Below are 16,771 nucleotides of genomic sequence, written 5' to 3'. Positions count from 1 at the left end.
GTCAAACTATCTCACATAAAATGGGACAGAGGGAGTATTATTTATGTAGTTAAGTCTTAAGGACGATCTTTCCATGTAATTTTCCCTTCAAGAAATGCACATTCTCTAAAAATAAACTACAACGCATACCCACATTTTTTTTCTCATTTATTATTTTTGTCCTATCATTAATTTCTTTTGTTCTTTCCCATTTATTATTTTTATTTTCTCATTTATTATTTTTATTTACTCTTATATTTTTTTATTCTTTTTTTATTTTTTCTTTTATTAGAGATACCATTTGGTAATAATTTTATCATGTCTACATTTTTTGTTAGTTGTTCTTCTTTTTATTTTTTCTCTCTTTCTATATTTTAACTTTTTTAAGAATAATAAAATAAATTACTTTTGTTCTTTCTCATTAATTATTTTTATCTTCTCTTTTTTTCATATTATCATTTATTAGAGATGTCATTTAATAATATTTTTACTATTTATTTCTTCTTTTTTTTGGTTAGTTTATCTTCTTTTTATTTTTCTCTCTTTCTATATTCTTACCTTTTTAAGAAAATAAAATAAACTACTTTTGTTCTTTTCTTATTTATTATTCTTATTTTCTCTTTTATTCTTTCTCATATATAATTTTTATTCTTTTTCATATTATCCTTTAATAGAGTTATCATTTGTTAACAATTTTATTATTTCTTTCTTTATCCATTTCCATTTTATCCTTTATTAGGCATACAATTTGATAATATTTTTATTATTTATCTCTTTGTTTTTTTTTTCATTTTTTCTTTTTTAGAGATATCATTTGATAATAAATATTATTACAGTATCATTTATCAATGGGTATAGAGTGTGAACAATATGTAGTTGGTGATGTGATCTTTTTTTGAAATGAAAAATGATAAAGACTTGATCTTGATACATTAATGTTGATAGACAAAAGCCTTTTTTGTAGTCAATTACAAGTTGTTTCTGAATATGTTTACATTCTAATTTTGCTCTCTTGCCTCTTTGTGTCAAATACTTTGTAACTTATTGATGTTCAAGTTGTAGTTCAGACCCGTGGAGATTAACACCACTAACTGATTTTACAGGCCTGGTTCACTTGCTCTAGTTGGTCTGCATCTTTGTGGCACGATTACATGGTCATTCAAGTCGAAGCAGGGATCGCGTTTGAGAAAATAAGACATCTTTCTATGTACGTACTTTCAGAATTTTATTGAAATGAAACGGGAAAGAATAGGTTGTGTATTTTGTTTGAGCAAGCAAAATGCAGTTATGTGATTTTCTTACTATGTCATACATAAGGTGAGGGCTATTGAGTACCGCAAGTTCTTTTTTCTATGTTCCAACCATAATCAATCTTACATCTCATAAAATTATGGAAAGCTATATACTTGTTTCTTATATTAGTGTAAAGAACATTATCAAATGTTTGTTAGAAAGACCTACTTCAAAAAGTTGTTTGTGACATTATAATATTTTTTCAGGGATCGAGATCCTCCAATGCCGGATGAAACTTGTGATTGAAGACTATAATTTATTTTGCAAATGACCTTCTCAATGCGGTCTAATCAGGTTTGTAGTTTTAGTTAAGCTTCTTTTTAGCGTGATTTTTATTGTTAGAGTAAACCTTTTGATTTCACTTTTCTTATAATGTAAAAAACAATATGTAGTTGTTGTTTTTACAACAATAATATGGAATATATCCTACTAGAAAAAAAAATTAGTTATGTTTTTTTTTCTTGAACACAATTTGAAATACTCCATTGCGATTATCTGGTTGTGGTGTTACTTTTCAATAACTAGACAATTAACTATTCCTTCTAACTTGCACATCATATCTCTTCTTCTACTTGATTCTCCTAAAACAACTACACACTATCATTAAGAATAATGATTTATTGAGTTCTCTTCCTCTCAAATACGCTAAAATACGCGCTTATGAGAAAGGAACTATTACATATGCTGATGACAGATACATACAACATCTATATATACATTTTCCATCAAGCATATTGTCTCTTAAATTAACAATATAACCAGAATGTGTAATGAAAGTAATGATTGTAACTATTTGAAACTGAATATAATGAGGCAATTTAACTTTTGATTAATAGTATTTAGGTTGATGACTAGACGTCTCAGATTGATTTTGTATTGATACAAAATCAATATACGCTCTAGTTTTTGGATGACAGGGGCACCAATGTCCCAAAAGTATGACGGAGGGTATCTGCATACCATTTACGATAGTTCGGGGTATATTTGTCCTTTTTCCCTATATATATACTCCCTCCGTTTCACAAAGAATGGCCTAGTTTGACTTGGCACGGAATTTAAGAAAATAAATAAGAATTTTGAATCTTGTGGTCCTAAATTAGAGTTATGTCAAATGTACAAAATTGCTCTTTAATCTTGTGGCCTTAAACATGCCACGTGGAAAGCTGAAGTTAAAATATTACCAAAAAAAGAAAGAGGTCATTCTTTTTTAAACAGACTTAAAAGGAAAGGAAGTCATTCTTTTTAAAACGGAGGGAGTACTAATTTAGTAACTGCTAAGCAAAATTATCGGTATTAATGATACCAATATAGTGTATATATATAGTGGAGTATGAATGTAAAGGGGTATACAGGGGCAGACCCACATGGAGGTTTTCGGGTGCTCAAGCACCCATTAACCTCGTATCGAACTATATATACTTATATTGAAATTAAGACAAAGTCGTATAAAACTAAAGGTGAGCACCCATGCTACAAACGATTCAATTGGCGTGTTGGTTGAAAGTGGGTTCTCAAGGTTTACATTTTGCTTCTCAGCCCCAGTTCAAATCCCTCTAAACACATTATTTCTACCTTTTCAACTCTTATCTTTCTACCTTATAATTACCAATTACACTTTCTTTTATTTATTTACTTTTGCCCTTGATCTATTTTCCCTTTCACATTGTCCCACTGAATTTTCTTAAATTAAATTTAATACAAAAGTTCCAAAATTCCTTCTCCTTTTTTCAATATATTTTTTCTCAAATTTTTTTATTAATTTTTTTTCGCTATCGTATTTAAAATATCATTTTTATGACTAGTGTTAAATTTGTGCATTTATATTTTGTGATTGATAGTTAAAGAAGCAACCACGATCGTAAAATCTTGAAGCGGTCACTGCTCATGTCTATTATGCAACTTAATCATGATTTTCCATGTTTATTTACTCTTTCTTTCTCGTCAGTCTAATTAGGGGAAATGAAAAGGAAAGGGAAAAATATTATGTTCTAGAGCCTTCATTTAAGTTCTCCAACTCTAAAGCAAAAAAATCCTCTTTCTCGTTGGTTTTCCTTTTTGGTAATTACAATCGTTCGTGAAGGTATGTTGTTCCTCTCTTTTTTTTCTTGAACCAATTCAATGAATTTTGATTGACTAATAAATTTAAAAAAAAAACTCTTGTTGAGGAATTTTAGCGAGCAATTACGCTCTTTGGTTAATACAAATTTATATTAAAAATAGTGAGCACCCATAACCGTAAAATTCTGGATCCGCCATTGGGGGTATATATTTATAATTATTTTGTTTTTATGGGGTATTTGGTTAGTTTCTCCAAAAATATTAGCACAATTACAAATTAATAACAAGTTTTTGTTAGGTTGACAATTAAAACAACATTTTGAGAAGCAGTCCAAACATAACCTCAGAATCAATTTTTAAAAATGGCATAAACTTAATATATCCAAACGCATGTATAAGCAGGCAGTGAATAGCTAGAATTACTTATACCAATAGAAGAAACCTGAGAACTAATTAAGTGCAATACAGATGATGGTGATATTAACTTTCAAAGAAACGAAGTTCTACCATAAATTCACGCTGCATGGGAGAGTACCAAGCAACAGCCTTGGCAGACCACAGAACTTGCAAAGCATGTTCAATGGCAAATATAGGATTCTTCACACTTAAATACCAATCCTTCTTCAAATCAATTGCTATCTCTGAATCAACTCTAAAGCTGAAAGGTCCTATGATCTGCATCAATGTAGCAAAAACCAAAATCAGGAATCTAAAATCTTCGCACTTTTAATTCAGCATCACTCCATGAACCACCAAGCATTACTACAACCCTTCCCCAATTAACCATAGGTGATATACATACAAAAGAGGAAATTAAACAAAAATAGACTTATAAATTGTCATTTAGCATGTGAATCATTTGCATGCTAATACATGCGTACTGACACAAGTACTAGAAATAAAGTTGCTGACAAAATTTTGAAGTTCATTTACATAATGGTGGTATTCGAGTCAGTTTGCACACACCTATATTGTTTCATCGGATAGCTACTACCTCCCTCAAGTACAAGTACCGTGTAATTTGCTCATCGGAGCTTAAGGCATCAAGAGAGATGAAATCACCTAAAGATATATTGCCTATGCTGATATTTGAACACTGGTTTCCCATGATTTCCATTCTACTTTATTGACCGCTAAGCCACAACCTTGAGTGTTGTTTAGAATGTTTGTATATAAAAATAAAAAATATAACAAAAATTCATGTTTGGAATCCCTATGATTGTGTAATTAGGAGTGGGAAGTGTGGTTGTAGTATCTCCAGAGACCACTCTAGTGATCTGGTTCAACCTGTGTCCATTTGGAGATTCTTCAGGCATCAACATATGATTTGGCGTGATGGTTAGAGAGGTGGAATATGGAGTTAGATGAACCAAGAAAGCAACAGAATTTTACCAGACTTATCATTCTTACCCTTGTTTTATCCATCCTTCGGGATGAATATGGCATGTTTCCTATCCCCTAGCTAACTTTCAATCCTTACAAACGGCAGAATATTATCAGACAGAACACTGAAAGAAATAATAGTAAATGTAGCACACTAAGGTGAAAATGTTGTGTCTTTCATTTTCTAAACTAGAAAGTCGCAATTTTTATTAATGTGTTAATGTCGCACAAAAATTCCATACAAAACAAACACATTGAACAACTCACTATGAGGTGATCACACCTACAGATGTCTCAAGATCTCAAGAGGTAATAATATTAGGAATCACATTACACACAAGGCCATAGTATTTCTTCTATTCCTTTAATCCTTTGTAATTAAACACTATCTAAGGCAGCAATTTATGCAAATAATTCTACGTTATAAGCTACTACACCTTTCCACACAGGGATAGCCAATAAAAATATTAGATCGATTTGATTCCCTCTATCCTAAAAGATTTTCTAACTTCCCTTGTCATTCTTAACATGCTTGGGAAGTTCCATTTCACCAAAATGCTTTGAATATCGTGATACTTCAAAGCTAACATAACCTTTAGCTCTACTTTTGGACTCACTTCTAGTTAGATACTATATAATATATGCTCTGCTGTACAAAAGATTGGATGTTGTCAGTAGAGAGTCATATGTTTTGCAAGTGTTTTCTACCTTTTGGTATAATTTTTGTATACGGGTGTTTTTTGTTTTTCTTAAATTAATAAAAAGAATTGTTTTATCACGAAAATATATATGCCCTATTCGGACTTTTTTGAAAACAAATTATATAATATGTATGTTGTCTATAAGCACGTTCTATCGAACTAAAGTAATAAAAGCAGGACCGAGGGAGGAATTCATCAAAACATAAAATTAGCGGGCCATGTTATATTTGAACAGGAGATACCTGCTGCTGAAAAGAAAGTGAGGCACGTGGACAAATTGCTTGTAGTGCCTCAACATTTGGTACTTGAGAATTGTAAAGACTGCATGCTACAGAGGTTATTCCAGAAAGAAGTTTTGACCCTGAAGGAAAGTCGAAGTTTGTATGGACACGAGTGAGATCCAGGAGCAGCCTTTGGAAATTTCCATGCTGTGCAGTGAGTGAAGCAGTTGCAAATGAATCCACTGAAACAGCACAATTTGCTACTTGGGCTCGAAGGTCAAAATCTTTCAGACCCCGTAAACTGCATGATTGCTGCCTTTTCATTGAATTTTCTCCGAGATATGCAGAAAAAACAGCACCTACACTGATGAACATACGTAAGCTACCACAGGAATGGGAAAAGGATGAGATTATTTAGCTCTCATCCTTCTACAAGGCAGCATTGAGTTGTATACATATTGACAATATGCAAATTGGTTAAATGAAGCAAATAAAGTCAGAAGATTTCTAAGTAGTTTCCAATCAAGTGGCATTATGCACAGTTCACTCATGGCTCACTTTCTACATCTTATCACCAATTAGAATCAATTTTGACCTTAACATTATCACAAAACGTACAAAAGGTAAGAGAAAAGACGCACAGTAAAAAGGAGGTTTAGTCATATGGGTTAAAAGATGACTCAGTAACTATTCCATTATCGAATGAAGACAATAGATGAGAGATTTTTTTTTGGACAAGGTAAATAATTATTTTTTTTGAGAATTAGAAGGTAAATCATTTTATTAACAAATAGTTCTTTATTAACAAATAGAGAAACCCCGTATACAAGACATATACCAAAAGAAGAGAACTTACATCCAAATATGGTTCTCAACAGAAGTGATCCAATCCTCTATACATATAGGAACCTTGTAAGTACACAAAAAAGAAACTAGACATGAGCCACTACTTTGCAACTTTACAAAATCTTCTTCCACCCCTTCAAATGTCGTCTTATTTCTTTCTTTCCAAATAACCCACATGATTGCTAAGGTGGCGGCATTACATGCCCTTGGGCTTCTCTTACCCTCCTATGAGTCCAACTTTACAAAGCCTCCTTCACTATGCCAGCATCACCCATAGCATCCAAAACAAATTGAGGGTCACCCTCCATAATTGATTAGCCCCCTTATAGTGCAATAAAAGATGATCAACATTCTCGCTTGCACTCTTAGACATATTAGCAACTGACATAAGTGATCCTCCTCTTCCTCAAACTTTTATTGTTAATATTAGTATCGCTCCCCTCGCTGCCAACCAAACAAACATACCTTCCTTGGTGCTCCAGGGATCCAAATAGAGTTATGGGGAAAAGTACATTCCTCTTTCACTAGTAGCTTCATAAAATAAGAACTAACAGTAAAAAAACCATCACCACTCTCCCTCCAACTCCATATATCCGATAAGTTGTTAGGAGTTTCTAGCCCATGTAAAAGCTCAATCCAATTGTGAAATCCTCCCTTCTCTCAATCCTGAAGATTCCTTCTGAATTTTAAGTCCCAGTGGATAACACCCTTTGAGTTTGTAGCACTGTCATCCCTCTTTGTCAGGAAACACGGTAGATATTTGGAAAGGATTCCTTTAACTCGTTCTCCCCACACCACTTATGTTGCCAAAAACCAATCCTCCTACCATTTCCAACCTAAACGAAAATATGTCCACAAAAGTCTTTCCATCCCTTAATAATACTCCTCCACAACCCACACCCAAACGGAGTTATAATGTTTCTAATCCTCCAGCATCCCTTCCATTTCTCCATACTTTTCCACAACCACCCCTCCGAAAAACATTCTCCTCCACCCCAAATCTCCATAACCACTTCTTCAACAGAGCTTTATTGAACACCTTGAGATCCTTTAACCCCGAGACCTCCTCATTCCTTTGGAGAAGTGACAACTCTCCAATTCACAAGATATATTGCCTAATACCTTTCGTTGTGTCCCATAAAAAGTTACACTGAAGTCTTTCCAACCTTTCAATTACTTTGCTAAGAGCATGCAGCTTTTGATAAAAACTTTCTTACCCTTTTCTACAAATACCTCTTTTGCTATCCCGCTAGTCATTTCTCAACCCTTTCGATCACCGGATTCAAAGTAGTAGGTAGAGCCTCGCAGTTCAACCCTGCACCATATCGTCGATATTAACCACTTACCCCACGTAGTGATCTCACATTTTCTGATTTTATTCTTAAGGCCTTACGCAACCTAGTTACAAAGAAGAATCTATCTCAAATGATTTAACTGGTGTGGGATATATCTACCAGAATTCCCAACTTATAAACTCTCAACCAGTACAGGTAACGAGAGCACCAACAGACAATGAAAACCGTGGCTATATTAAGTTGGTGAGAAATTAACAAGTTTACAAGTGATATGCAAAGGTAGAGAAAAGTACCAGCATACAGAGTGAAAACAATAATATTAGCTCTAAACTACAAAGAAGAAATTATATCAACGATATTGAAGTTCTCACCAAGTATCCATGATGCTGAAATATGAGGATTAGACAGGAATATATCATATGGTTGCACCATCTTTAGCATAGACGCTTCACTTCGCCAAAGGTCAATATTTTTCTTCAAGGAAACTACACCTTTGGCAGTGAAACCTGGAAGCAAAGCAGCAGGTGGTGGTAATTCATCACTATGCTGACCTTCATACTGCTTGGGTGAACCTGCACAATTATTGAAAAACAAATGGTAGCTAGCACCAGAGTCAAGAGTTGTTGATGCAAGATCAAGTGCGAGTGAGAATGGTACATCCCAGTAACTCCCGTTCCCATCAACAAAAAGTCCTGGCCAAGCTGCCTCCATTGTAAGATTATGATGAGGAAACTGAAAAAAGGGAAAGAATCTGATATAAAAGTAGTTCTGCATAAAATATTTTAAAGTAGAACAAACCAAGGAAAAGTGATTGACTAGTTCTTTATCATTATTCACTAGTTTCTTTATCATTACAAATCAAACATGACTGGATGTGAAGTAGATACTTCGATAGAAAACTCTAGCCTTTTGGTGTACTTCAAAATACATAAATAATGCAGATGTTATAACGGACTCATTATTTCCCAGCATAACTGACACTAGGGATGAAGCCCCAGTATCCCCTTGGTGCTTATTAAAATGTGATGCAGGAAAAGGGGTTAAGGAAAAGGTTAACATTGGTATGACTGTTCATTTAAAAACAACCGCACTTCTACCTAATCTTTAAGGGATTTGGCAATAATTAGCTTGTTATTTACTTTGGACAATTTACCAGATAGTCCTTGGTTGTTCAGTGACTTATTTGGATTAGGGTTCTTAGACTCCTCTAATAAACAAAGTTAGACTCAACCTTTTTTCGATTTACACGATTTAGACTCAACCTTCTATTTTCTTCCTTTGATATGTGTAATGACCCTCTAGGTCATTTCTGTGTTTAAGCCTTTAGTTCGTCGTTTAGAGTGTTCCTATAGTGACCCCAAGTCACGTATGACCTACTGGGACTGACAGTTCGGTCACCTGGTCGTTCATTTAGTTTTTGTGCGAGTTTCTATGTTTTGGAGCTTTTGAACCTTGAACGTTCATTTTTTATCAAAACTTTGAGATGATGACCTCAGAATCCAATTCTAACCATTCCACCATCTCTGGAAGGGTCATATTAGGCTAATAGCATGGTCGGCATGACTCCCGAGGCTTTCACTGTGGGATTATATGTTTTACAACATTTTGAGTAAACAAACTCAAATGAAAGTTTTGTCAACACGGTTAGCTCTGGAATGTTGACTTTGGTCTAGAATGACCCTTCATTCGGATCCTGAGGCTTCCGGCCTAATTCCAAGCCCCCTTATGGATTTTGGCTTAAAACGGAATTTGGGGGTGGGGCCCACTTTTTGCTGAGATGACCTCGTATGGAAATTTCTACTGCTCCGTTGAGTTCACAATATCGAATTCGATAGGGTTGTATATCTCGTTTGCGTGCACGAGGTTCCGTACGAATTCGGAACACCGTGTCAGAGATGTTCAACTTTCCAAAAAGCAACTGATGCCAGGTGGTGCAGGCCAAAATGGCCTTTGCGTTCGCAGGCCCGAGGCTGCATTCGCAGAGGTTAGGAAGCCTGGTGGCCGCGTTTGCAAGGGTCGGGCCGCGTTCGCGAGGCCTGTATTCGCAGGATTCCCTGCATCGATCGCAGGTGCCCAGTTCCCTCTTGGCTGCGATTGCGGGGCCCTCGCCGTGTTTGCGGGGACCCTTGAGAAACGTCCGATCTTTTAAATAAAGACCAGACACAAGGCAGCTTAGAATTCAAGTTTCAAAAGGCGATTCAGTCAATTTTAATCTGTTTTGGGTGATTCGAAGTCCCACGCGTCCGAAATTGTCGAGGCTACACTGTGTAGTGATCGGGAGTCATTGGTAAACCTCCGTTCGAGGTGAAATTGTGTTAAAGCTGGCTGTCCTTATTCTTTATTTGAGCTTAATTGTTGGATCTTTGCATGTTAGTTGTTGTGATTGTTCCGAGCCTCGAATTGTGTTCCTTTTTGGAACATGAGTTGGGGTATTGGTAAGGACCTTTTGACGGAGTCAATTTCAAAAATTCCAGCGCGGAGTCCCACGATTCCTGCTTGACTCTGAAATTGGCCCTAGTGTTATCAAATGCACACTTATGCCCTGAAGCGAGGCTCAAAATGTGTTGAGCGTTTCGCCTCACTTTATGTGCGCTTCAGTGTCATCATCAAGGTTCTAAGGAAAACATTTCCTTCCCAATGAGCCTCTTATGAAGAAGTGAAACTAAATAATTGATATTTCACTTTATCATTAAAAAAATTCAATTTCTTTGGTCATATATTTGTCATTCATGTTTATTATTATTAGTCTTGGACAAAACATATATAATTGTATTCTTTTGTCCCTTTGCGTCTTTTTTCATCAAAGACCACGTTTTATTTGCGCTTAAAGCCCCTACGAATCTTAGAGCTTTTTTGCGCTTTTCGCCTTTGATAACACTGATTGTCCTATTTCCATTTTATGTGTTTTTGGTGCCTAAACGACCGTATTGACGTTGTGATCCTATTTTTGATAGTGTGGCACGTTTGGAGGCCATTCGGCCTTAGAGCGCGCGCAGTCAGCCTACAGGTAAACTATAACCTCCTTTCTATTAGATCTATTCTTATTTTTCTTCCTAGATAACATATTTTTAGGGATGATCAATCGTATTTTCGGGTGTAGTACCATGCTAGTTGGGGTTGTATGTGTTCCATGTTGTTGTGTATTGATTGTTGTTGTTACTTGTTATATATTGAGCATGTTCGACTTTAGTCTAGGATTAGACTAGTGTTGCCTTAGACTAGTGTTGCCTTAGACTTGTGATCCTTGTAGCCTTGTTCTTTTCTGACGTCGTCTCGAACGGATTAGATCCGAGTAGACTGGAGTAGCAGACTTGAGTTTGTAGTATGAGCCTTAGTTTAGGCACTTTTGCAGCTTTACTGATCTGCTATCTTCTCTTCCTATTTCTGATGCTCCGATGCGTTACCAGAAGTTTTGTTCTTTCTCGGGTTTGGAGTGATTCAGATTTGGAGCCCTTTTTGTGATTCTTTGAGTGGATGTCGATCCATGGTGGCTTGGTATTAATTGATGGCGTATCTAAGATCCTCTTCGGAGTCGACACACCCCTTTGCTCTTACTAACTGGGCGGCTTACGCCCCTAGGAGCGGACTAGTTGGTTGCGCGACCTTGATATATGAGATACTCTTTAGAGTTCACACACCTCCGGGTCACTCTTGCTAGCTGGGCTGGGAGTGGATTGGCTAGACGGCCTCGATTGATTGTCACTCTTGCTAGCTAGCTTGTGAGTTGACTGAATTGCTAGATATTGTGGTTAGTTGGGCTGGGAGCCTAGCTTTCGCTTTGTGGTACTCTTCTCACAATAGACTTAACTATTTTGTGTACCTGTCGAGCTTATGGGGGTTTGTTCGAGTTTTATTTAAATTTCCGCACGAGTGTACCTTTTGGGCTTATGGGGATCCAGTTAGGTTTAGCTTAACTATATTTAGATTTACTTTTGGTATGCTCGTGTGCTTTCTTTCATATCCGCTTTGACATCTGTTTTTGTCTAGATTCTATCTTTTCATATTGTTTTTACCTTTCTTGCTCAGTCGACCTTTGATGCCAACTAAGTACCTTTGTTTTGGTACTCATGCTACACTCTGCATTTGTTTCGTGATGAAGGTCCTAGTACTAGCCACCAACGGTGATTGTTCGTGACATCTTCAGCAGCTTTTGGGATTGGAGACAAAGGTGAACACTTGGTGTCTTGACCAGTCTTTCTCCTTATGTATATAGTTAGCTAGTCTTTTGCTTTGAGACAGCTTTGCTTCTGGTCCACTTTTGGGACTTGTACTCTTATTTTAGACAGCTTTGTACTTGTGACTTCCAGGTTTTGGGAGGGATCATTAATATATAGTTCTTGGTTTGCTTCCATTTCCATTTTCTTCTGTTGTGATAGTGTTATTTATGTTTAGTTCTACCCACATACTCATTACTTGTCGTTCTGGATTACGAGTTGGTTTACCTACTGGTGAGTTATAGTAGGTGTCATCATGATTCGAGAAATCGGGTCGTGACAATACGACTCAAAGTAAAACTGTAATGGTCCCTAGTTTTAGATTGTGTCACTAGAAGATTAACAAAAGATCAGGCCCAACACACAGGTCATGGCGTTCTTGTTCCTGGAATTGCCTTTGATTGCTCAAATTTACAATTTATTAAAGGGAATTGCAGACCTTGGAACTCATCAGAGAGAATTCCCAATTTCTTTAGTTTGTTGGATCACAACCTCCCAAGTTTGAGTACAAGCTTTTACTACTGGCATATATTGTTTGCCTAAACACGTTGATAACAGTACTCCCTTCCGAGAGAGAAAAGCTTGTACTCGACCTTGAATTTGGAAAGGCATGCTTGAAATGATGCACATCCTCCCAAGTGGAATCCACAATGGGAGACAGTCACAAAATTCGTGAAGTCAAATGATTAGCTTGAAGATATTTTCACCGAGTCCCTTATTGGTCTTCAAATTAGTTTCATTTGTAACAAGCATGGTACATACGACTTATATGCACTAGCTTGATGGTAAGCATGAAGAATATTGTTATATTGTTGAGTATTTTGACATCAACAAGAATCAATTAGGGAGATACTATATATTTGAAATATGGATCCTTGATTTGCTTCCTAGTTTAGAATGCATGTACTATTCAAACACACTATAGTTTGGGTGAACATTAAGAAAGACATTATTCACTCCTTTCCTCATCATATTTCTCACAATTCTTAATACTTCTCTCCAAGTTGGTGCATACAAATCGTATGTGCGAGCTTGCTACATATATAATTAACTCGAGCACCGAAAAGAGACCTGGTGAATATGTATGCAAGTTGATTGTTTGACCTTACAAACTTAACAATATCGTCTTCTAGAATCTTTTATCCGACAAAGTGACAATCAATTTCCATGGGCTTGCTCCTCTCATGAATCACTATGAAGTTCCTCTTGATTATCACAGTTTGTCATCCCTATTTCTCACGATGTCAATAGTATATTTCCATAGCAATATGAAAATGACTGATGGACTGGGCAACCTCAATAGCTAAAAGATAATCTGCCTAGATCCTGGTGTGGGAGTGCTAAAAAGGTGTTATTTCAACTTAGCTCTTGATAGTAAGATACCTAACAGAATAAAAATAGAAAAAGTCCTAACAAAATAAAAATAGCAAGAGTCCTAATTAACTTAGGAAATATTCTATTTGAATCTTACAAATAATACTGGTGTTTGGATTACTGTTTGCCAACACAAATAGTGTCGATAACTAAAAAACCTTTCCACTATACTTCCACATCAATGTGATGTCCCAATTGGAAAAATTAATTACAAAATGAAAAAGACTTATTATTTGGATCAATAGGGAGAGTAGATTATGATGGTGTTTTACGACGTTAGATGGGAAACAGAGAAAAGAAGATTTCCTCTTTAAATAGAGAATTCAAAAATAGTATACGGAGAGTGATATTTTCTCACACAGACCTAATATGACAGGAAACATCAATCAGCAGGTCATGAAATTTTAGAGTTCATACATGCTTGCCTTATGATGAAGAACTGCTCTTTTTTGAGGCACCTTCTCATCGCCATAAGCATCCAAACTTATGATCAATGTATCGTCTGGTGTTAGAAACAGCTCTGAACAGAAGCCAAGGGCATAAAAGGATTTTTGGATAAAGTTCCTTCTAATGGATTGAAGCCATGAGGAGTCTGGCAGATGCTTAGTTTTATTTTTTCTTAGAGAAGAAACAAATCTCTGGACATTTAACTGACCAAGCAGCATAGCAGACCTGCATGATTGAGGATTAGTGAACTATAGTTTTGCAGAAACTTCACATTGCAAGCACGAAAAAGAATTTGAACTAGCAACAAGATGATAGTTGAATACCAAATAAAGTATAACCGCATTAAAGTCCCTGAAAACCAGAAATGACATCTCTAAAATGTAACACTATTCTGATGTCCATAAGAGACAAAAGATCAGTTGTATCCACCTAGGGGGGAAATGGGGAAGTGGAGGAAACCCCCACACCTGTTCAGAAGGTGCTTAGGTAAAAAACTGAATAGTTCAAACACCACATCATGGCTAACTTCAACTTAAATAATGATGCAGAGTGTTAACTAAATTGAAGGAATTCAATGAATAAGTCGAGATTTTAGCAGCTACACAGGGATTTCACAGAGAATAGGAAAAGAATCAATTTGATAACTGCCTCTAACTACTTCAACCAGTGGCGGACCTACACTTGGTCAAGGGGCGACACCCCTTCGTCGGAAAATTACGTTGTATATAGTGGTCGAATTTTAGTTTAATAAATATAAATACATAAATTGACAACTCTTGAAACAAGTTGAAGGTTTGTTCTATTGGTTAGGGGCTTGCAAACACTTCATGAGGTCATGCGTTCAAGCCCTACTAGCCTCATTATATATTTTTTTTACTATAACCATCGACACCCCCTTAATGAAAATCTTTTTACTATAACCATTGACACCCCTTAATGAAAACCCTGTGTCTGCCACTAACTTCAACGGATTGTAACTAACATAACAAGTTCATTGGCAAACTACACTATTTTCACCAATAAGGCATACATACCAGTTTTCAGCAATAGGAAGCGAAAGAACCCGTTGAAGCAAGAGGCCCCTGTTGGCGGCGAAAGAAGGGACGAACGGCATGGCCATGAAGCGCTGAAAGAAATCGATTTGTTGGAACCTTGAAAGCCTCGAACCGCGAGATAAGCCCAAGGGCAATGGGTCGCCAGGAACTGGCCGGGCTTGGCCGTTGAGAGTTATTGGAGTCGACAAGTCCAATTCCCAAAATCCTCCGGAGTCCATAGCCCACCTAAGTTTCTTCATATCTCTTCGTCGGAATGTCAGATTCTCCCCCCTCAAAGCGAATGCATTTTGACTAGAGTCTGACGGCCGAGTGAATAATTCGGCTCACCCTGTCCCTTGCCACTGGTTTTCGTCTCTTTCCTTCCCCTTTTCATTTTATTGCTTGTTTTGGTTCGAGTTTTTGGCCAAAAACATCCTTAAATTATTCCCCCAACTTAAATTACATACCTAAATTATCCTTTTTAACAAAAATCATCCTCCAAGTATTTAAAACATAACAAGTTTCAGCCTTCTATTAAATTTTGTCAAAAAATTGGTGAATTCCACACAAAAATATATGCAATTCATACTATTCTCATTTTTTTTAAAATTCTATAATTTCATTAACGGTTGGAAAAACCTCCCCAAAAAAAATAATCAAAATTGACCATTGTTTGTGGTTAAAAAAACAATGTTAGGACGGTGTAAGCTTACGAGGAAACATGATCTACTCTTCTCCTTTACCAACTGAATAGAGTTTGAATTTAATTTCATACCATCTTTAACCTTATGCAAAATCAAAATATCATTAAATAAATGATTTCTCGAGATAAACGGATAGTTAAGGTGGTCAAGATTCAACTAATTTTGATCTCTAACACTCGGATTTCGTTCTCCATTATTAGAAGTAAAAGTATCCGATCGACACCACTGCTTGCAGATTCAATGAGAAGAAAACATATCAATTGCTAATTGTTTGATACAAATCAAATGAAAACAAAATTGCTAATCAAAAGGAAGACATAATGCCAAACGTTGTTGCAAAAAAAAAAAGGTAATATTTTAGATGTATTTTGAATGAAGAGTTGGTTTATTGGAGTGATTTAGGGAGTTTTGTTGAGAGTAGTATGAATTGTACATGTTTTTATGAAAAAAATTTGTTAATTTTTGACAAATTTTAACAAAAGGATGAAAGTTGTTGAATTTTAAATAATTGAGGAATGTTTTCTGTTAAGAATAATAATTTAAGGATGAAATTTAAATTGGTGGTATAGTATAAGGATGTTTTTGGCCAAAAACTCTTTTGGTTCCTTCTTTTTACCCCCCATTTGTTTGTTTTTGGTCAAAATCACTAGGTTACTTTTTTTTTTATGTATAAAAGAAAATATTTAACTCACTTCTAGGTTGCCTTTTTTTTTATACTAGATAATGTGGCCCGTGCAATAATATAAATGGTATGTTTTGGGGCTAATAACCGAGTTTTTGATTGTTTGCGTGGATAAAGGAATAAGTTTTTTTTATCACAAACATGTACTTTCTTTGACGCTATTTAAGGCATAATAAGACTACCCACATACAATATTTTTGAAATATTTTATGTTGTCAATTATCATGATTTATAATATTTTTACGATAAATTCACTTCAAGAATCAGTGGAATTTTTTGTACTTTTTTCAAAACATATTTTATATTGTCAATTATCATGATTTATAGTATTTTTACGATAGATTAACTTCAAGAATAAGTGGAATTTTTTGTATGTTTTTCAAAACATATTTTATGTTGTCAATTATCATGATTTATAATATTTTTACGATAAATTCACTTCAAGAATCAGTGGAATTTTTTGTACTTTTTTCAAAACATATTTTATATTGTCAATTATCATGATTTATAGTATTTTTACGATAGATTAACTTCAAGAAT

At 35.4% G+C, this 16,771-nt stretch overlaps 1 protein-coding gene across 1 annotated transcript; it reads right to left on the bottom strand.

Moving 5' to 3' along the window:
• Positions 1–3,679: 3,679 nt before the first annotated feature.
• On the bottom strand, positions 3,680–15,241 carry LOC102579565 (protein TRIGALACTOSYLDIACYLGLYCEROL 4, chloroplastic). Its single transcript, XM_006337899.2, has 5 exons — positions 14,846–15,241; positions 13,790–14,036; positions 8,148–8,508; positions 5,657–5,994; positions 3,680–4,005 (listed from the first exon to the last, which is right to left on the bottom strand). Exons 1-5 carry the CDS (start codon positions 15,103–15,105, stop codon positions 3,811–3,813), a joined length of 1,401 nt encoding a protein of 466 aa, XP_006337961.1. The 5' UTR covers positions 15,106–15,241; the 3' UTR covers positions 3,680–3,810.
• Positions 15,242–16,771: the final 1,530 nt, after the last annotated feature.

The sequence above is a fragment of the Solanum tuberosum genome, unplaced genomic scaffold, assembly GCF_000226075.1.
Source record: "Solanum tuberosum cultivar DM 1-3 516 R44 unplaced genomic scaffold, SolTub_3.0 scf00001, whole genome shotgun sequence".
Taxonomy (NCBI): domain Eukaryota; kingdom Viridiplantae; phylum Streptophyta; class Magnoliopsida; order Solanales; family Solanaceae; genus Solanum; species Solanum tuberosum.
Note: the sequence above shows the minus strand (reverse complement) of the source record. Positions and strands in the feature narration are given on the sequence as shown.

Coding starts and splice junctions, on each gene's coding strand:
- LOC102579565 (XM_006337899.2), bottom strand. CDS start 15,105: ATGAAGAAACTTAGGTGGGCTATGGACTCCGGAGGATTTTGGGAATTG. Junction 14,037..14,845: donor CTTCCTATTGCTGAAAACTG/GTATGTATGCCT, acceptor TCAATCATGCAG/GTCTGCTATGCTGCTTGGTC. Junction 5,995..8,147: donor TTCAGCATCATGGATACTTG/GTGAGAACTTCA, acceptor TCATCAGTGTAG/GTGCTGTTTTTTCTGCATAT.